Source organism: Camellia sinensis, chromosome 2 (genome assembly GCF_055761805.1).
Source record: "Camellia sinensis isolate YWXY chromosome 2, ASM5576180v1, whole genome shotgun sequence".
In the NCBI taxonomy this organism is placed as follows: domain Eukaryota; kingdom Viridiplantae; phylum Streptophyta; class Magnoliopsida; order Ericales; family Theaceae; genus Camellia; species Camellia sinensis.
In genome coordinates, this window is record NC_138962.1 from 17,546,084 (window position 1) to 17,567,635 (window position 21,552).

General features: G+C 34.6%; 1 protein-coding gene across 1 annotated transcript; it reads left to right on the forward strand.

Moving 5' to 3' along the window:
- The first annotated feature begins 3,223 nt into the window (after positions 1–3,223).
- On the forward strand, positions 3,224–21,186 carry LOC114311391 (L-ascorbate peroxidase 3). The gene is made up of 9 exons (XM_028257534.2): positions 3,224–3,529; positions 3,629–3,753; positions 16,361–16,410; positions 17,854–17,919; positions 18,001–18,049; positions 18,972–19,054; positions 19,274–19,353; positions 19,467–19,569; positions 20,828–21,186. The coding sequence occupies exons 1-9, from the start codon at positions 3,417–3,419 to the stop codon at positions 21,023–21,025; spliced, it is 867 nt and encodes a 288-aa protein (XP_028113335.1). The 5' UTR covers positions 3,224–3,416; the 3' UTR covers positions 21,026–21,186.
- The last annotated feature ends 366 nt before the right edge of the window (positions 21,187–21,552 follow it).

Below are 21,552 nucleotides of genomic sequence, written 5' to 3' on the forward strand. Positions count from 1 at the left end.
TTTTATACATTTTCAAAAAACCTTCTTCCCTTATTATATAGATATACTACACTTCAGTTAATGGGAAATAAATCGAATTCTTAGTTTTTAAAAGTGTCATTGATCTAATCTACAGGTGTTCTAAGTGCAGAACACCTTGGTGTTTCAGATCTAATCTGCAGGTCGTCGACAATATGAAGAACTCGTTCATCCATGGTTTTGGGTCCGTCACTACTTGCAATAATAAATGGAAGACGGTTTTTGGCGTACCTGATGTGCAGATCCGGCGAAGGCGAGGACATGGACGACGAATCCGGCGGCAGCTTCGGCGGGGGACGGCAAGGTCGTCGGTTGTTCGAGGGAGTTACATGATGCCGCTTGAAGGAGGAGTTCGCAGAATGAAGCAGCTGAAGGAGGCAAATGTTGTTTCGTTTTGCCTTAGGCCCCAATTTATAAGATATGAGGGTAGATTGGTAAACAAAAAGTTGCGTTTACAGCTCTTCCCAAATGGTGGTTCAGCTTTTTCAACACTTCAGTGTTTTGATTTTGGGCTGAGAACGCTGCGTTTTTGTAAGGTTCCCAAAACGACACTAAGTTTGGTTTTGTGAAAATGTATAGACAGTTTGTTAAGGCAAGTAGAGTCATTAGTGCCTGCTTTGTTCATCTAATCACTTTATGTCAAATATATAGGGTGTGTTTGGTTTGTGTTTATAGAGTAATTTTTGACATAAAAAAGTATAAAAACTTATTTAGTTTGCCTTTTTTTAAATATTCTCTCTAAAATAATTTTAGTTTTTTTTTGTAGAGTAGTTTTTAAGATAAAAAGTAAAAAAATTTGTTTGGTTTGCCTTTTTGACAAACTTGTTTCAAAAGTAATCTTGAAAATTGGATAACCAAACACATTTCTGAGAGTTTTTTTGAAAAATCTGTTTAGTTTGATCACTCTTAAAAAAGTATTTATAGAGTATATTTCTAAAAAATTTCTCTCAAAATCAAACCAAACAAGGCCATAATATTTCTCTATTTCCCAAGAACATCCAGAAAATTAAATTTTGAATTTTTTTAATGATTTTTTGGATAACTAAACAAAATTTTTTAAATTTTTTAAAAATTAAATTCAAAATTTAAGAACCAAACAGGATGAATATAATTCATTTAATTTTTAAATATGGAGCACTTATTTAAACATATTTTTCCTTTTGCCAAAAATAATGCCATCATAGTTGTGTATTTGTGTGGCATTTTAAGGGATTGTCACAGTCATGTTAACTTATTTGATGTATCATAATTATATTAGTGCAATGAGTCATAATTTGTCTGAATTATATTAACATATGAATGACTGGAAAAAATTTGAATTTAAGACAAAATTTGATAATCTCAAAATTATTCGTTAAAAAAAATAAATTAAGATGGTAGGAAAACATTTTCCTAAGTTGCAAAATCTATTTATACATTTTTAAAGAGTAAAGTACCTAGTTAAATCAAATCTAAATCAGTGTGTTTGGTTTAAATTTTCTGAATTAAGTTTTTTGAAAATTGAGTTTTTTGATTTTCATGTTTTTAGTGAATATTTTTAAAATTCTAAACATTTTTTTTAGTTTCTTAGATGCACCTTATTTAGATGTATCTAAAAAGTAAAAAAAATTATGAAAAAATATTTTAAAAAAATTAATAAATACATAAAAATACAAAAAATGTACTGAATTCTTATATTTTTTTTGTATTTTTGGTATTTAGTGAATTTTTAAAAGATTTTTTTTACAATTTTTTTATTTTTTAGGTATATTTATGTTAGGTGTGTCTAAAAAGTAAAAAAATTGTTTAAAATATTAAAAAAATTCAATAAAAACAAAAAAATACGAAAAATAAGAAAATAGATTTTTCTTAAAAGTATTTTTTGAAAAATGAAAACAAGTAAGTAGAATATTTTTCTATTTAATAAGTAAGATGGATATTTTCATTTCATTATTAAAAAAACAGTAGTGATTTAGACCCCCTCAAACTTCAACCCCCACCACCTCACGCACACTTGGCGGGTGGTGATTGGAAGAGAAGAAAAAAAGAAAAAAGAAAAAGAAAAAGAAAAAGTGACCAATCAAAAAAGAAAGGGGGTCAAAGGGGTTGGGAAAGAGGGTCCCAATCTTTATTTTTTAAAAAATTTAATATTATTTTAAATTCAAAAAATAATTAAATAAAATTAGAACATAGAATAACATATTTTTTATTACACTGGTAAAATAGCATAATAATTGTCCATTATTAATTTTAAATAAATGAAATAAATAGAGGTAGGGGTGGGCGCGAGTTGGTTGCGGCCACGGAACCTCCAATCCGCCATTCGTCCGCCAGATTGGCGGATTGGAGAAAATCAATCCGCATCCGTCCGCCAATCCGGTGGATGTAGATTGAGCGGATTGGCGGTTTGGCGGATGGATGCGAATTGATTTGGCGGTTTAAGATTTTATAAATTTTCAACATAATTCAACTTGTGCACTTCTTAAAAAAAAAAGAAAAGATATTACAGTCAACGACTTAAAAAACTATAACAATCACTGTATGTCTCATCCAAAAAAAAAAGTTTGAAACTTTAGAATATCACAATCACTGCATGGCTCATCCATATATTACAATAACAAATAAAGTATTACAATCTGGGATTCTTAAAATATAATAACAATTCAAACCATCAAAACCATGAACAAGGCAGTAGTAGAGATTGTATGTCTCTGTATTGTTACATCTATATATGTTTTTGAAAATAAAAACCAACCAACATATATCATATTTTCTATTTATTATTTTTAGAATTAAATTTAAAAACCAAAAAATATAGATAAACAATACATTTATTTTTTTCAATTCAAAAAATATATTCAAGTTGAAATTTTTTTTTCAACTGAATATTTAACTCTTTTTCAATTGAAAAGACAAACAAAATATTTAAACAAATTGAAAACATAAAGTCTTATAAACTATTAGGGGTGTTCGCGGTTTGGTGGTTCGGTTGCGGCCAAAGGAATCTCAAATCCGCCATCCGTCCACCAAATTGGCGGATTGGAGAAAATCAATCCGCAACTGTTCGCTCGTCATAACACATCCGTCCAAAATGTGGCGGATCGGTTCGATTCGGTCGATTTTGACGGATCGATATATCAGCTGCTCAACCCTAAATAGAGGGATAATAATTGTCCATTATTAATTTTAAATAAATGAAATAAATCGAGGGATAAAAATTCCATTTGTTGACACGTACCCATCTGCATCACCGTTCATTAAACACGAGCACATGCGATCGCTACTCACCCAATTATCCTATCCCAAAGGCGCTCGCTTCTATAATCCGTTTTTTCGTTTCGCTCGCCGCAAAACCCAATCAAATCAAATCCACTTTCTTCTCTCTTGCTTGAATCAAAAGTTTCAGAGCGAGTGTTTCAATGGCGATGCCAGTCGTAGACACCGAGTATCTGAAGGAAATCGACAAAGCTCGTCGCGATCTCCGCGCTCTCATCTCCAGCAAGAACTGCGCCCCAATCATGCTTCGCTTGGCGTATTTTTTTCTCTCTATTTCTGTTTGGTTCCCGAGAAAATCTGAAATGGATGTTTTACAGGAGTTAAGTTAGATTTGTTGTGTTTTGTTGTGCTGCAGGTGGCACGATGCTGGGACGTATGATGTTAACACGAAGACTGGCGGTCCTAATGGCTCGATCAGGAATGAGGAGGAGTATACTCATGGCTCAAACAATGGTTTGAAGATTGCAATTGACTTTTGCGGTAATTCTTTTCCTTTCCTTCTCGACGGTTTATAAATTATATCGACCTTTATATTTTTATTCGTGAAAAGCATAAATCGAAATTATACAATTATTTGATTCCTCATGTCATCTAATCTAATTTAAAGGGTGACGTATCCATATGTATCTGTGTCAGATAGCTTCTTGGATACTTGCAGATAGGTATCGGATACTTGTCAATTAATATATATTTTTTTAAATTTTGGAGTATCATCTACTTAATTTTGAAGTATGGATACTCTACGTATTACTAACTGATAGCTAGCCAGCATATGTAAAGCTAAATGTTTGCTACTTGATTGCTATTAATTTTTTTGTTGGTTGGCTATAAATTGTTCAGTACTGCTTTTGTTTCATTAAGAAATATGCATAACTTTGATTCTTATATTGTTAGAATGATTATACTTCGTTGAATATTATTTTTTCCCCAAAATTGGATCACTTTTCTGAGGATTCTTTGGTGCCACTGTTACAGTGCTTTCAAATGATTAAAAAAATAAGTTGCAGACATTAGGAGACCCGGAGTAAGATGTATTTTTTTTCAATAATAATTTACTAAGTGAAGGCAAGGGAATGGTGCCAAATTTCTGTTTATGCAAGTCAAATTTCGTAGGTAGTGAGTCTTGTGGATTGATCCTCATATTACTCTTATTCTAAAAAATTTAAGGACAAAGGTGTCATGCAACATAATTAGCAAGCATACGTTCATATGCAAGTGTGGATGTGTGTGTGATGAAAGTATACTTTATGGTATCAACTACATGTCACCATGCCTATCTAGCTTGTATATATATTCTTGTAATTAGTTATAAAGAAGCGAAGACTTAATGAAACTATATACTCTTATCATGTTTTCCCACACATTGAGAAAATGTGGGCTACTTGTTAGTATTTAGTGCAAATGTAGGACACCAAAGAGAAACTTAGAACAATGCTGCCTACAGGTTTGTGTTACTCTGCAGTGAAGTGATGGAAGCTTCTTGTCTTAATTGGTGTAAAAAAAAGGTATAAGTCCTACTTTTCCCATAGAATTTCTATTGAGTCCTATTAACACATGAATTAGCAATATTAATAGGACTCATTGGAAATTCAATGGAAAAAGTAGGACTTATTTGATATTTTCCCTATAAAAACATTTCTAGGTTGAAAGGGGTTGGAATTGGCTTAATTTAAAAAGGGACGGATTGCTAGATTTGTGGAGAATAAACTGCTTGTTCTGGATAGCAACTCTCTTCTTTTATTGTTCAATTGAAAGGCCAAGGTATGAGAAAGGCTTTGGCTTTATTAGGGATTGATGGGGTAGGGTTTTGGTGGTGAGTTAAATAAGGGCTATTAGATGGTTGTGAATAGTGTTTGCGATTAAATTTAAAGGTATTGAAAAGCTGGAATGGGGAGGTGTTTGGCCGTTTAGAAGGTTAGATAGAGGCAGTGGTGTCCTTATTATCTTCGTTGGATGGCGTAGACGCTGAAAGGGGCTTATCGCTGGAGGATGTTGCCAGAAAGGAGGTGGGTCCGCATTGCGAGTTTGAAGGAGGTGAGCATTAGACAGAAATCTAGGTGTTTGTGGTTGAAAGGTGGGGATCGTAAGTTCGTAACACCAAGTTCTTTCATCGGATGGCTAATGCTCATCGTCGGGTGAATCATATCAGTAGAGTGCAGGTGGATGGTCGTGACCTGGCCAATGAAGATGAGGTCAAGGGGGGGATTGTGGGTTTTTACCACAATTTGTTTCGGCCACAAGAAGGGGAGTGGCGGCCAGGGATGGCAGGGGCTCATTTTGACATAATCTCGACTGAGGATAGGGAGGCTTTAGAGCAGGCCTTCACGGAGGAGAAGGTGTATCAGGCTTTGTGGGCTATGAGTGGGGATAAGGCTCTGGGACCAGATGGTTTCACTGCAGCGTTCTTTTAGTATTGTTGGAGTGTGGTTAAGGCGGATATGATGGCTGCCCTGGCAGGTTTTTATGTGTCTGGGCAGTTCGAGAAAAGCTTTAATGCGACCTTTTTGGTGTTGATTCCTAAGAATTGGGTGGGGGGGGGGGGGGGAGGGGGGCGTGGACATCCAAGACTTTAGGCCAATTAGTCTGCTTGGGAGTGTATATAAACTATTAGCTAAGGTACTGGCGAATAGACTTCAAGGGGTCTTGCAGGTAGTAGTATCTGAGTCTTAAAATGCTTTTGTGAGGGGTCGACAGATTTTAGATGCAGTCTAATGAATGTGTGGATTCCTGGACCATGTAGGGACGACCAGGTGTGATTTGCAAATTGGATATCGAGAAGGCCTACGACAATTTGCGATGGGAGTTTTTATTGTATGTTTTGGATCATTTTGTATTTCTACTGTGTGGTTGTCGATTTTGGTTAATGGCACTTTAACGGGTTTCTTTCCGACATTTCGAGGTCTTTGTCAGGGAGACCCTTTGTCACCATTATTGTTTATTTTAGTGATGGTGGTATTGACCAGATTACTGGATAGAGCGGTTCATGAAGATTTGCTGGAGGGCTTTGTGGTGGATTCTTTCACAGGAGTATCTCTATGTGTTTCCTATTTGCTGTACGCAGATGATGCACTAATCTTCTGTGGGGCAGTGCCGGAACAGGTGGGTTACTTGCGACCTGTTTTGCTATGTTTTGAGGCATTTTTTGGCCTTCGGGTGAATTTGAGGAAATCCGAGCTGATTCTTGTGGGTAATGTGGAGGGCTTGCCTGTGTTAGCGGCGGTGTTGGTCTGTGAGGTGTCGACTGTTGGAAAAATGGTTTTATATAGGCATATTTTTTTAGCTCTATTTGAGTGGGTCCCAAACGTCTTTGGGGTAAGTCCGAAGAGGTGACGTGTTCCTTGCCTCGTGGCAAGTCACACGGTGAAGACGGAACGTCAAAACCATTTATGAGTGAATGGGAAGTTAACGTCGTTTTCGGATCTAATATTAATTTTTTAGATAAAATTCATTTGAATTTTTTCAATAAGAATTATTGTGGGAATTTAATTTAATTCTAAATTCAAATTTTGGATTCTTGAGTGGTTTCCTAAAGTTTGTAATTGTGAGAATTTAAATTAATTCTAAATTCAAATCTTTGATTCCTAAGTGGTTTCCTAAAGATTGTATTTCTTTATTTATTTATTTATTTAATTATTTCAATAGTTTAATATATATATATATTTAATTAATTTAATATATATATATATATATATATATATTTGAAATAGTTTAAATAATAAATTACCTACAGATTTATTCTCTAACGGAACACTTCTTCAAATATTTGAATTTTAGATCAAAGAGTCACCTTTATTTGAATTGAATAAGGCACCTTTTCATTTCTTTATTTTGGTACCTGTTCGGACCTTTTCCTGCCTATATATATACCATCTATTCTAGCAGGTTGTAATCTAAGTTTTTCACATCCGAAAATCTGTCTTGTTTGATCTCATTGTTGTCCTGTTTTTTTTTACTTTTGCATTATTCTTCATTCTAATTTTAGAAAAAAATATTCAGAGAGTATAGATCACAGGTTTGGTTCGCCGAACAAATTTATTTGAAGTACTTCTATAAATTTGTGAAGATCATTATATCCTGGGAGATAGACGCCACTCAACCGTAAGTACCATAGCGGGGCGAATCTGTCTTAAAGACAGAGTGTCACACACTCGACTTGGTCTTAATTTTATTTGGGTTCAATAAATAAATCTGGTATGTTATTTATTTGTTTTGTTTGAATTTATTTCAGTTTATTTTATTTACACAGAAGATTGTTCCAACAATCTTAAGACAGATTCGAATTATTCTGTTTACAGAATTTTTCGTTTGTTTTCTTTTTTCTTTCTTCGTAAATAATTTCGGAAGAAAATTATTTTCTGTGAATTTACAAAATAATATTCTGGTTGGAAAAACAAATAGTGATTATATGCTATTTGACAGATAGTAGTAATATACTGTCTCTTTTCTTTGACAACAACTAGTAGTACGATACTGGTGTCATTAACAATTCAGAATATATTTTTGTGGAATTTTTTCAGAAATTAATTTTGGGTTTTAGAAATTATTTCTGAGTTTTTCATTAATTAAAATTCTATTTTCAGTATTTTAATTATTGGAGTGTTACAAGAGATTTAAATTCTTGTGTGGAATTAATTTGGTTAAATAAAATTTTATTTTATTTCCAAATTAATTGATAAATAAAAGTTATAGTTTTTATTTCTTTTATTTTACAGAATTTAATTTTCTGTGTGGAATTAATTTGTTTAAATAAAATTTTATTTTATTTTCAAATTAATTGGAAAATAAAAGTTACATTCTTGTTTCTTTTATTTTTACGGAATTTAATTCTGTGGATTTGGTTTAATTTTCTGTGTAGTGTAAATTCTAATTATAATTTTGTTTTATATATTAGAATTGATGGCTACTGAAACGAATGCCCAAACAAGTACTACTGTGGTGGCTGCAATGACGCCAACCCCCCCTCCTGTTGTAACAGTACCGGTAAATCACGGTGAAAAGCCAGAGAAGTTCTTAGGAACTGACTTTAAAAGATGGCAACAAAAAATGTTGTTCTATCTTACAACTCTGAACCTGGCTCGTTTCCTCCGTGAAGATGCTCCTATCCTGAAAGAGGATGAAACCGACCGGCAAGTGGTTGCTGCGGTTGATGCCTGGAAACATGCCGATTTCCTTTGCCGGAATTACGTCTTGAACGGACTTGACAACACATTATACAACGTCTACAGTCCAATCAAGACTGCAAAGGAACTTTGGGAATCGTTGGAGAAAAAGTACAAAACTGAAGATGCCGGCTCAAAGAAATTTGTGGTTGGCAGATTCTTAGATTTTGTAATGGTTGATTCAAAAACTGTGATCAGCCAAGCTCAAGATTTCCAACTCATTCTGCATGACATTCATGCAGAAGGTATGTCTCTCAGTGAATCCTTTCAAGTTGCAGCCTTAATTGAAAAATTACCAAAAGGTTGGAAGGAATTCAAGAACTACCTCAAACACAAGCGCAAAGAAATTTCTATGGACGAGTTAATTGTGCGTTTGAGGATTGAGGAGGACAACCGCAATTCTGAAAAGCGGGCTGGTAAGCATCCTATGGAGTCTAAGGCAAATGTGGTGGAACATATTTCAAAAACCAAGAAACGAAAGTCTTCTGGAGAAAGTTCATCACAAGGCTCTAAAAGGGGGGAAAATAAAAAGTACAAGTTTAATGGCAAATGTTACATCTGTGACAAAGAGGGACATCGGGCCAAAGATTGCCGTAGCAAAGGCAAAAACAAAAGAAGAACAAGCAAGAAGCCTGCTCAAGCCCACATGACTGAAGTGGACAATATTTCCAATGGTGTCGATGACATCAATCTTTCTGCAGTTGTTTCCGAGGCAAATCTTGTCGGAAATCCTAAAGAATGGTGGGTGGACACTGGTGCTACTCGCCATATCTGTGCCGACAAAAAGATGTTCACATCTTATTCTACAGTGGATAATGGTGAACAACTTTTTATGGGCAACTCCTCAACTTCCAAAGTTGAAGGACTAGGAAAGATTGTACTCAAGATGACATCTGGAAAGGAACTCACTCTCAACAATGTGCTGCATGTACCGGACATTCGCAAGAATCTTGTTTCCGGATCTTTGTTGAGTAAGAATGGGTTTAGGCTAGTATTTGAGAGTGATAAATTTGTACTTACTAAGAATGGGATGTATGTAGGAAAAGGTTACTTGTCTGATGGCCTTTTCAAGTTAAATGTAATGACCGTTGTACCCTCAGTTATTAATAATACTACATCTTCTTCTTACTTGCTTGAGTCTTCAAATTTATGGCATGGTAGACTAGGACATGTTAATTATGGATCTTTGCGTAGATTAATTAATATGGAATGTTTACCTAAATTTGACATTGATTCAAATCATAAATGTGAAATTTGTGTTGAGGCAAAATTATCTAGAACTCCTTTTCATTCAATTGAGAGAAGTACGGAACCACTTGAATTAATTCATAGTGACATTTGTGATTTTAAATCAATTCAAACCAGAGGTGGGAAAAAGTATGTAATCACTTTTATAGATGACTATACTAGATATAGTTATATTTATTTAATTCGAACTAAGGATGAAGCTTTGGAAACTTTCATTCAATATAAGAATGAAGTTGAAAATCAACTTGGTAAGAAAATCAAGAAACTTAGAAGTGATAGAGGTGGTGAATATGAATCACCTTTTAGTGAGTTTTGTAAAGAACATGTAATAATTCATCAAACCACTGCTCCTTACTCACCTCAGCAAAATGGAATTGCTGAAAGGAAAAATAGGACTTTAAAAGAAATGATGAATGCCATGTTAATTAGTTCTGGATTACCTCAGAACTTGTGGGGGGAAGCAATACTTTCTGCTAATTATATTTTAAATAAAGTACCCCGAAAGAAAATAAATCAAACACCTTATGAATTATGGCATGGAAGAGTACCATCCTACAAATACTTAAAAGTGTGGGGGTGTTTGGCTAAAGTGGCTATTCCTAGTCCTAAAAAGACTAAGATAGGTCCTAAGACCATTGATTGCATTTTCATTGGTTATGCCAAGAATAGTAGTGCATATCGGTTTTTGATTCATAAATCAGAACATTCCGAAATGCATGTAAATACTATTATTGAATCTCGGAATGCATCGTTCTTTGAACATGTATTTCCGAATAAGATTGGACAAGAGACTAGTAATAAGAAAAGATCTTTTGATGCTATTACTAGTAATGATCAAGAACATGATCAAGAACAGGAGTTAGATCAAAATGAAGAAGAGGAACCTAGGCGTAGTAAACGTGCTAGAACCTCAAAATCTTTTGGTCCAGATTTTCTAACATATATGGTAGAAAATGAGCCTTTAACTTTTAAAGAGGCTATGTCCAGTCCTGAAGCTCCTTTATGGAAAGAAGCTGTCAACAGTGAAGTTGAATCCATCTTGCAAAATCACACTTGGGAACTAGTGGACTTACCACCAGGTTGTAAACCTCTTGGATATAAGTGGATTTTCAAAAGGAAAATGAAAGCGGATGGATCAATTGACAAATACAAGGCAAGACTTGTAGTCAAAGGATTTAGACAAAAAGAAGGTCTTGATTACTTTGACACGTACTCACCGGTTACTAGAATCACATCCATTAGAATGCTAATTGCCATTGCATCTCTGTACAATCTAGAAATTCATCAAATGGATGTTAAAACCGCTTTCTTAAATGGTGAGTTAAATGAAGAAATTTACATGGAACAACCAGAAGAGTTTTCTGTTCCAGGGAAAGAAAAGAAAGTGTGTAAATTGGTTAAATCATTATATGGTTTAAAACAAGCGCCAAAGCAATGGCATGAGAAATTTGACAAGGCAATGATGTCAAATGGATTTAAAATTAATGAGTGTGACAAATGTGTTTATATTAAAAACACAGATAAAGGTTATGTCATTGTATGTCTTTATGTAGATGATATGCTCATCATTGGTAGTAATAATGACATGATTAAAACTACCAAGAAAATGTTGAATAAACATTTTGACATGAAGGACATGGGCATTGCTGATGTAATACTTGGTATGAAAATTACCAAAACATCAGAAGGATATGCTTTGTCACAATCTCATTACATTGAGAAAATACTCGACAAATTCAGCAGAGATGATGATCATCTTGCTAGAACTCCTGTAGATGTTAATTTGTATCTTTCTAAGAATGTACAAGAAAGTATTTCTCAATTAGAGTATGCCCAAATTATTGGAAGCTTAATGTACTTGATGAACTGCACTCGCCCAGATATAGCTTATGCAGTAAGTAAATTAAGTAGATATACGAGTAATCCGGGAGTAGAACACTGGAAAGCAATGATAAGGGTTCTAAGATATCTCCGATGTACTCGTAATATTGGGCTTAACTATACTAGATATCCAGCAGTACTTGAAGGATACTGTGATGCAAATTGGATATCGGATACTAGAGACTCGAAGTCCACCAGTGGATATGTCTTTACTCTTGGTGGAGCGGCTGTATCTTGGAAATCTTCCAAACAGACTTGTATTGCTAGGTCTACTATGGAATCTGAATTCATAGCTTTAGACAAAGCAGGGGAAGAGGCAGAATGGCTTCGCCACTTCCTTGAAGATATTCTAATATGGCCAAAACCGGTGCCTGCTATATGCATACATTGTGATAGTCAATCAGCAATTGGTAGAGCACAGAGTCATATGTATAACGGTAAGTCACGACACATTCGTCGTCGACATAACACCGTAAGACAACTACTCTCTAATGGAATTATTTCCATAGAATATGTTAAGTCTAAAGACAACATAGTGGATCCACTAACCAAAGGGTTAGCAAGAGAGTTAGTTGAGAATTCATCGAGGGGAATGGGACTAAAGCCTATTAAATAAGAGTTACCACAACGGCAACCCAACCTAGTTGACTGGAGATCCCAAGATCTAGGTTCAAAGGGACAACCGAGTTGTGATTGACTCAGAAGGATCACTGTGGAGTCCAACTCCTACCCATTTCTATGATGAAATAAGTGATGTCTGCAGCGATTTAGGTTAAGTAATACTTTTAATGATTCTTATATCTAGGTAAACCTAGTGGAGTATGGCAGGATACTTTTCATAAGAATCACCTATGTGAGTGTGAACTGGGCCGGTTCTATAAGATTTGTGAAGGGCTACAAGTCTTTAGAGCACTCATGATAGACCAGGTTGTTCAGGGCCAAAATGAACACAATAGTGAGAACTAAACTGTGTCTGGAGATATACTGTGTGAGTTCTATTGTCTTGGTTTACACAAACGGCTGAACAGTTCAAGACATCATGTTCACTGGTTAGCTAGTAAATCCGATAGTGTCTCACAAGGGAAGGTTCAAAGCCAAAAGCTACCTATCCTTTGCGGAATATTTTCAATTTCTGTACTCTCTGATTAGATCATGTTGTTGCATTTTTCTCTCTGTCAACTTCCATTCATGTGGGGGATTGTTGGAAAAATGGTTTTATATAGGCATCTTTTTTTAGCTCTATTTGAGTGGGTCCCAAACGTCTTTGGGGTGAGTCCGAAGAGGTGACGTGTTCCTTGCCTCGTGGCAAGTCACACGGTGAAGACGGAACGTCAAAACTATTTATGAGTGAATGGGAAGTTAACGTCGTTTTCGGATCTAATATTAATTTTTTAGATAAAATTCATTTGAATTTTTTCAATAAGAATTATTGTGGGAATTTAATTTAATTCTAAATTCAAATTTTGGATTCTTGAGTGGTTTCCTAAAGTTTGTAATTGTGAGAATTTAAATTAATTCTAAATTCAAATCTTTGATTCCTAAGTGGTTTCCTAAAGATTGTATTTCTTTATTTATTTATTTATTTAATTATTTCAATAGTTTAATATATATATATATATATATATTTAATTAATTTAATATATATATATATATATTTGAAATAGTTTAAATAATAAATTACCTACAGATTTATTCTCTAACGGAACACTTCTTCAAATATTTGAATTTTAGATCAAAGAGTCACCTTTATTTGAATTGAATAAGGCACCTTTTCATTTCTTTATTTTGGTACCTGTTCGGACCTTTTCCTGCCTATATATATACCATCTATTCTAGCAGGTTGTAATCTAAGTTTTTCACATCCGAAAATCTGTCTTGTTTGATCTCATTGTTGTCCTGTTTTTTTTACTTTTGCATTATTCTTCATTCTAATTTTAGAAAAAAATATTCAGAGAGTATAGATCACAGGTTTGGTTCGCCGAACAAATTTATTTGAAATACTTCTATAAATTTGTGAAGATCATTGTATCCTGGGAGATAGACGCCACTCAACCGTAAGTACCATAGCGGGGCGAATCTGTCTTAAGGACAGAGTGTCACACACTCGACTTGGTCTTAATTTTATTTGAGTTCAATAAATAAATCTGGTATGTTATTTAAATGTTTTGTTTGAATTTATTTCAGTTTATTTTATTTACACAGAAGATTGTTCCAACATCGACTTTACTGGTGACTTATTTGGGTTTGCCGTTGGGAGCGTCGTTTAAAGCTCAAAGGGTATGGGAAGGGGTTGTGGAGTGCATTCAACGTCGTTTAGCAGGCTGGAAGAGGCAATATCTTTCGGTCGGGGGCCGACTGACTCTGATCAAGAGTGTGTTAAGTAGCATTCCGACCTACTTTATATCTTTGCATGTTATTCCAGTGTTTGTGGCGAGGCAGATTGAGAAGTTACAAAGGGATTTCCTGTGGGGTAGTGGGGGGGATGTTTTTAGGTATCATTTGCTGGATGGGGGGCGGATTTGTCAACCAAAGGTGGCAAGGGGTAGCTATGGCGTTTTGCTTGGGAGCCAGGGCGTTTATGGATACAAGTGGTGGCTATTAAGTATGGAGTGGTTCGGGGGGAATGGGGGTCAGGGATAGTGAGGGGTTTTCATGGTTGTGGGTTATGGAAAGGGATTTGGTTGGGGAGAAAGGAGTTTTGGGATAGGGTGGGCTTTCAGGTGGGGGATGGGTTGAGGGTGAGCTTCTAGAAGGATAGGTGGTGTGGTGTTGTTTTGTTGGCGGATTGTTTTCCTTTGATTTTTAGCATTGCGGTGGATTAGGAGGCTATGGTGGCATCTTACTTGTGGGGAGGGGAGGGGGTGGTTTGGGATATTCAGTTATGGCGTTAGGTTCATGATTGGGAGGTTGATCAGTTGTTGGAGTTATGGAGTTTCTTATATGGGTTGGGTGTGACTGGGGTGGAGGAGGATATTTTGGGGTGGAATGTTGGGGCTAAGGGGTGTTTTTCAGTCTCATCATTCTATTGGAGCATGGTGAAGAAGGTGAGACAGGATTTTCCTTAGAGGAGTGTTTGGGTGCCACGGGTTCCATCTAAGGTGGTTTTCTTTATGTTGACGGTGGCTTTGGGTCGGAATCTTACGCTTGATAACTTGATGCCACGTGGTCATATTCTCGTTAATCGATGTTGTATGTGTTGTGAAGATGCAGAGTCCATAGATCACTTTTTTCTTGCATTGTTCCGTGGCGTTCCGTCTGTGGGATTTTGTTTACTCTCTTTTTTGGATTGGTTGGGCTCAGCCGCGGCGAGTGGTGGATATGCTGTGGAGCTGGTGTGGGGCTCGGTTTGGTCGTCGTCGACGACGTGTGTGGTATTTGGTTCCTTTTTGTTTGATGTGGTCACTGTGGTTGGAACGGAATAGACATATGTTTCAGGAGATTCAGTGTACCGTTAGTTGGCTTGAGGGTCGCTTACTAGTTGTTTTGTATAGTTGGTTAGAATTGAAAATTGATCCGAATATGTTTGGTTTTTTAGAGTTTTTGGATGAGGTTATTTGTTAGAGTGTGATTCCCTTTGTTGGGATTTTGTAATTCTTTCCATCATCTTGATGCTTTTTTAATAAAGGTCGCTTGCTTATTTATCAAAAAAAAATTTAAAGGTGTTGAAGAAAAGAAGGAGAATGAAATTGCTCCTCAAATTTTAACTCCATTGAGTGGACCTAGAATATGATTCACAAATAGGAAATTTATACTAGAAAACCCATCCAAAACAATGTGGTAGTGACATTTTTTAAATTCTAAACCGCAATGGCAAGTGTTTTAGTTTGGGATAAAAGGTCAATAAAATGTCAATAAAATGTCATGTCATTTTGTAAGAGATTTTCTAATAAAATTTATATTTGTATGGCATTACCCATTGGAATATCGCTTATAGAGTGTTGCGTTTCTTTTAATTTTGACAGGAATAAGACTCCTACATAGAAATTAAGAATATTCTAGACCTAATGTAGACCACACATGAGAGCCAAAATTATAGCTTGGCCCATAGTACAACCTCCGATTGAAACTACAGATCATGTTCCACATTTATAGTAATTACCAAAAAAACTCATACATATAAAACATAAATAAAATTATGCCGGCAGCGTATGATCTGTAGGCAGCACAAATATACTCTAAACTTAATTACATTGGGTCCTAAATGTGATACATGCAAAATAAGTTCTTTTTTATTTTTTATTTTTTAAAATTATTTTTCTTTATTTTATTGCATGCTATGCATGAATTGATGATTATTTTTTTCTTTTCCATTTTTTTTTTCTCTCTCTCTCCCTTCAGTCAAGCAGATAACATCAAAGATTTTTATTACTCCTTTGCAATCCCTAGTAAACTGGTATTAAAATAATTGGGGATGGGATAAGAAAGGAATGAATACAAAGATGGAAAGATGGATTTACATGAAATCATTGAAAAACCTTGGATGGTTACGTCAATGTAGTCTTCTAGAGATGTCTGTCCTTAACGGGACCTCTGTATTTGTTGATTCTGAGTTTTTTCATTCATTTTTATCTCAACTTACACCTGTATAGAAATTGCAGTATTGCATCTCTAGCATACACATGTTTAAAGTAGCTGTTTTGCTTTTCATTCATTTAATTGGTGACCCTGAATAATTTTATTATGACTCTGTAATTAAGAATTCATGATGGATTTCACCTTTAATTTCATTTTTTCTTAAGCAATTGGCTTGTAATTTTTTTAATTCATCATTTAATGAATGTTTTTCTTTCTAATGGCAGAAGACATAAAGGTTAAACATCCAAAGATTACATATGCAGACCTTTATCAGGTGAGGATTACCGGATTGAAAGAATTTGTGCCCTTGTGTCTTGGACTTGAATATTACCTTGTGGAATCAAGAAAATTGACAAAGGCTGCTGGAGGATAGCTTTTAATGCATGAAAATCCTTACATATAATTAATTCTAGTAAAAGAGTTTGTCACGTCTGCCTATCTGGTTTTCATTTGTTGTTTTTTCCCCTCATCTTTGGTTTTTTATGTGTTGATTCTGGAGCAAGATTGTGCACCTTGTGAAACTATTTGAAAAAATTTCTATTTAGAGTACCCCCATACCTAAAATCATGAGTAATAGATGTCACATTTGATTGAATGAGGTTTTAAGTAAATCATTTCATCAGAAAAAAAGATTACACAATTATTTTTTTATGTTCTTTAAAAAAACCCCCAACAGAAGTAGATTAAAAAAATCGTTAAAAATTCTCTTAGTAGTGTTTGAAACAGATAAACGCTGATTTTTTTTTTTTTTTGAACAGAGATAAATGCTGATTGGTTAAGCAATTTTACCTGTCCAATATGAAGGAAATTCTGAACTTGTTAAGATGTCCATTTGTTTGCCTGTAGTCTGGTTATATTCCCCTATGCACCTCATATTGTGCAATATCTAAGCAATAATTGGGAGGCAAGGATAAGAACAATTTTAATGTTATGGGTATGTGTGCAAAATGCATGCTAAATTGTACGCAATGTCATAGCAGCATGAGTGAATTCAGGGACTGCACCATTTGGACATCAGATTGTTCACCTTTGAATTATTATTTTTTTTAAACAACTTAGGTTGATTGGGTTGTCATTTGTCACCCCTAAAAAAAATTCAACACGTTGAGTATTGATCTGAGTCCACTCAAAATTGTAAACACCGTCCAACCCAAGTCTCTCAAAGCTTAAATTCAATTTTTTTAAAAGCCAAGTATATAGTACTTATAAAAGTTATGCCCTAAAGTAATATTGGTAAAATAGAACTTTTTTGTTTTCTCCAAACCATGGAAGACCATGGTAATATGTTTTTCAGTGTTATAAAAAGGAGCACATGGTTTTTTCATGCATAAGTACAATTTTTCAAATTTTTTGAATTTTTGATTTTTTTTTTTTGATGAAAAGACCCTAAAAATTTAATATTTCTATAATTTAATATTCTATAATATTTCTCAGTAGTGTTTTTTATTTTATTTTAATAACATTTTGATTCTTTTAACCTCCTATTAGAACGCTTTTTTAATCATATCCATTCTCAAAAAAACTAATCCATACCATTTCATGGCTTGAAATTTTCTCTTATTGCATGGATGAAGGCACTATTGTTCTAATACCATTGAAGCTATCAATGTTTGATTAATAATGAATGTTAATCGTTGTATAATGGACCCTTTAGTGTACCAGTTCTCAGTTATTTATCTGTGAAGTCTGACTCATAACAAACCAATTTTGCTTTCAGCTTGCTGGTGTTGTTGCAGTTGAGGTCACTGGGGGTCCAACCATTGACTTTGTTCCTGGTAGAAAGGTATGTTGATGTGTTACATGATGAGAAACTAACTTGGGGTGATATAAGTGCATTTTGTTTAATGGTTCTGTTTTCTTGTAGGATTCAAAGATTTCTCCAAAGGAAGGACGACTTCCAAATGCTACTAAAGGTCTTCAAATTCTACTCCGATATTAGTGCAGGAGTTTTAGACTGTTCAGTAATATATTACAGGAACAGTTGTGAAGTATTTAAATTGGTAACATCGGATTTCGTTGTTTTGTTAAAAAAATTCAGTTTTAATCACACTATGGAAACCATAGGTGGATTCAAAGGGCCAGATTTGTAGCAAGTTCAACTTCCATTGATTTGCGCGCGCGCACACAAAAAAAAAAAAAGAAAAGAAAAGAAAAGAAAAGAAAAAGAAAAAGAAAAAGAAAAAAAGGAAAGGAAAGTTCAACTTTCCAGGATCCAATACATTGGTGCTTGGATAATAATTGGGCAAAAGTGAGATATTTAAAGGTCTGGTTGATACAGTAATAGAAGCAAGGTGTACTAATGTGGTGTTTGTTTTTTTAGTCAGAAGATAAAACGAAAGCCAATGATCAATTTGAAGAGTAATTTTCCTTGCTTTTCTTTTTTTTTTCTCCCTCATTTTCCCTTTTTGGCAAATAATAGCTATGTGGCCCACAAAAAAAAGAGGTTATGTGAACCATGAATTAGACATCATTGCATCTATTACTATAAACTTGACCTTATTAAGGTTGCCATTGGTTTATTATAGCATATGATCATCATTATAGTTGTGTTGTGTCATATTATATTAGTCTACTATGGCTTCCTATGGGGCTTTTCATTTATAAGAAATAAGGGTATTTGAGGAAATAGAACTGTGCCTTTCAGGAGAGTTGTTCCTCACATCACTGCATGAACTGACAGAATGAGCAGACAGAAAACCTTTCCCCCTCACTTTGGTCCCTTTTGAAAAATGTGTTTATGCATGATCATGTGTATGTACAATTTTAATTAGCTTTTAAGGTACACTCTACAGCAGTTGAATCTTGCATATTTACTCATGAAAATATCGAATGTAGGGGTTCCACATTTGAGGGACATATTCTACCGGATGGGTTTATCTGACAAGGATATCGTGGCACTCTCAGGTGGCCACACTTTGGTAATCTTCTCTTTACATTACTTGTGGAAATATAGTACAACAAATCTTCTCTTTACATTTGAATACATGGTGTTTGTTGGTATTCTGGAAGTACAATGTTTTGCTTTTGTGAGCAAACTCAAAAGCAGTTGCTGCTCTCAGAAGCAAAATAATTTCTTTGCAACATTTTCCTAATATTGGGTTTCAAATTTATTGAGTCTTGTTGGTTTTTTGATTTAGGGAAGGGCACATCCAGAGAGATCAGGTTTTGATGGCCCCTGGACTAAGGAACCTCTGAAGTTTGATAATTCGTTCTTTGTGTAAGACTCACGGATGAAATTGCCAAATTTAAAGTTTTTTGCGTTAATTTGAGAAAGAAAAGCCTTTGTTTCTATAGTTCTTTCCTTTTTACGGTGTTAGTTTTTGAAAACAGGGAGCTGCTAAAAGGAGAATCAGAGGGGTTGTTGAAACTTCCAACGGACAAGGCTTTATTGGAAGATCCTGAATTCCATCGCTATGTTGAACTGTATGCCAAGGTACTTCGCATTTATCTCAACCAAATGACCAATAACTTACAGATGGTAATGTCTGTCGTGAGCCATTGGCTGACACATGGTGGAGTCTTTTTTCCTTTGTGACACTATTTAATGATTCACGAACTTATAGTAAAGTCGGTCATGATGTTAGATTCACTAGATCTAATATAGGTATCAAAGTTAAAGTGATTTCAATCATGCTGGTTTAAGTAGATTATTGATTGACTATGAAGCACGGGTACAAGTACTGGTACTGGTATGATATGAGTATGTCGATACGGTAAAATCTAAAAAAAGTAGGATATGGGTACGGCTTGATACGCTTGTAAAAAAGATTTATTTTTAATTTAGAGTAATGTAAAAATTAATTAAATGGTTTAATTTGTTAAGATCCAACTTATAATTAACATTTAATGCGAAAAGTAAAGGTATAAATCAAAATTAAATGTCAATATATTAAATAACTTACAAACCATAGTTGAATTTTAAATCATTCTAAGTATAAAATTAAAAATAAAAAAGAAGTCTAGTGAAAAGAGTTTTATCTCTGTAGTAGAAAAAAATGTTATTTCAACTAAAGCACGGTATGGTTTGAGTATATAATAGGTACGTCAAAAATTTAGAAAAAAAAAGTTTGGGTACTTTTTTCGTGTATCCGGTACATATGTAGAAGTAACCATACAAGGTACCATACGCCAGTAAATACCCAATATGGATACAACATATTTTTCAAAGTACCCATTCTTCATAGTTGATTGAACTATTGATGAACCCGAAACCAGCCTATAAGCATTTTCTATTTATTATTATGTTAATACCTGAAAAGAAATGTGACTGGATTGGTAGATTAGTCTCTGGTTGATGCTAATAGTGGTGTTTTGGGAAGTTAGTAAAATGTTGATTTTTTGACTTTTTACTCTTGCATCTGAATTGACATCCCAGTGTTCCCACGCACCCATTCTTCCCTTTCTGGCTGAAAAACTGAATTACGTCTAATATAGTCCAATCTATGCTTACCTAAACCTGACCAGAAACCACATGGCATTCCTTGTCAATATTTTCATCTTGGCCGTCTAAATCCTAATATAGGTGACTAATTCTATCCGAGCAATTTGATGTTATAATAATTGCCCGATCTATTCTGGAAAGGTGAATAGGATTTGCTTTGGTACTCAGCTATCATTTTTTGTTTTCTTTCCAATCTTCAATTTGTATTAATTTCAAGTTTTCACTATTTTCGATGTCATTCTCATGGCAGGATGAGGATGCATTCTTTAGAGATTATGCAGTATCACACAAGAAACTCTCTGAATTAGGGTTCACCCCAGGTTCCTCTGGTTCCGGGGCAGTCGTGAAGGATGGTACTGTATTGGCACAAAGTGCCGTTGGCGTTGCTGTTGCTGTTGCCGTGGTGGTCCTGACTTACTTGTATGAAGTTCGAAAAAAGATGAAATAAAAAGGGCTCTTCTAAAATCACTCTATTGAGTTTATATACAACACCTGTATGATTTCATTATAGGAATGAGCAATATCTACCAGAAAAGGAGCTGGACAGTTGATGTTTTTTTCTTCATTTTGGTGGTAGTCATAATAATACATACTTGGTGGCTTTAAATATGCTCTCTGCCAACTAGATGAAAGATACTAGTTTACTTTTTCTCCCCATGTTGCAGGTAAATATTAGATTGCATGGATGATAGGAGTTTATTTATTTATTTTTATGATTAGTCTTTCATTCCCTTCCTAGGAAAAGCTACTTGTTATTGAAATCTATTGTAGATTTGATGAAACAAGTAGGCCATCTTTAAAGAAAGGTTTTTGCATTATTAATAGTTCTCTCTCATGTGATTCAGATTTGGATACATGGGGCTTTATGCCAAAACCACATTTTAGTTTAATCATATATATAATATTAGAATTGCTTGTAAACACGATGCATTCATAATCTTATAATTTTTTGATGATTTAATGTATGAGGAAGAT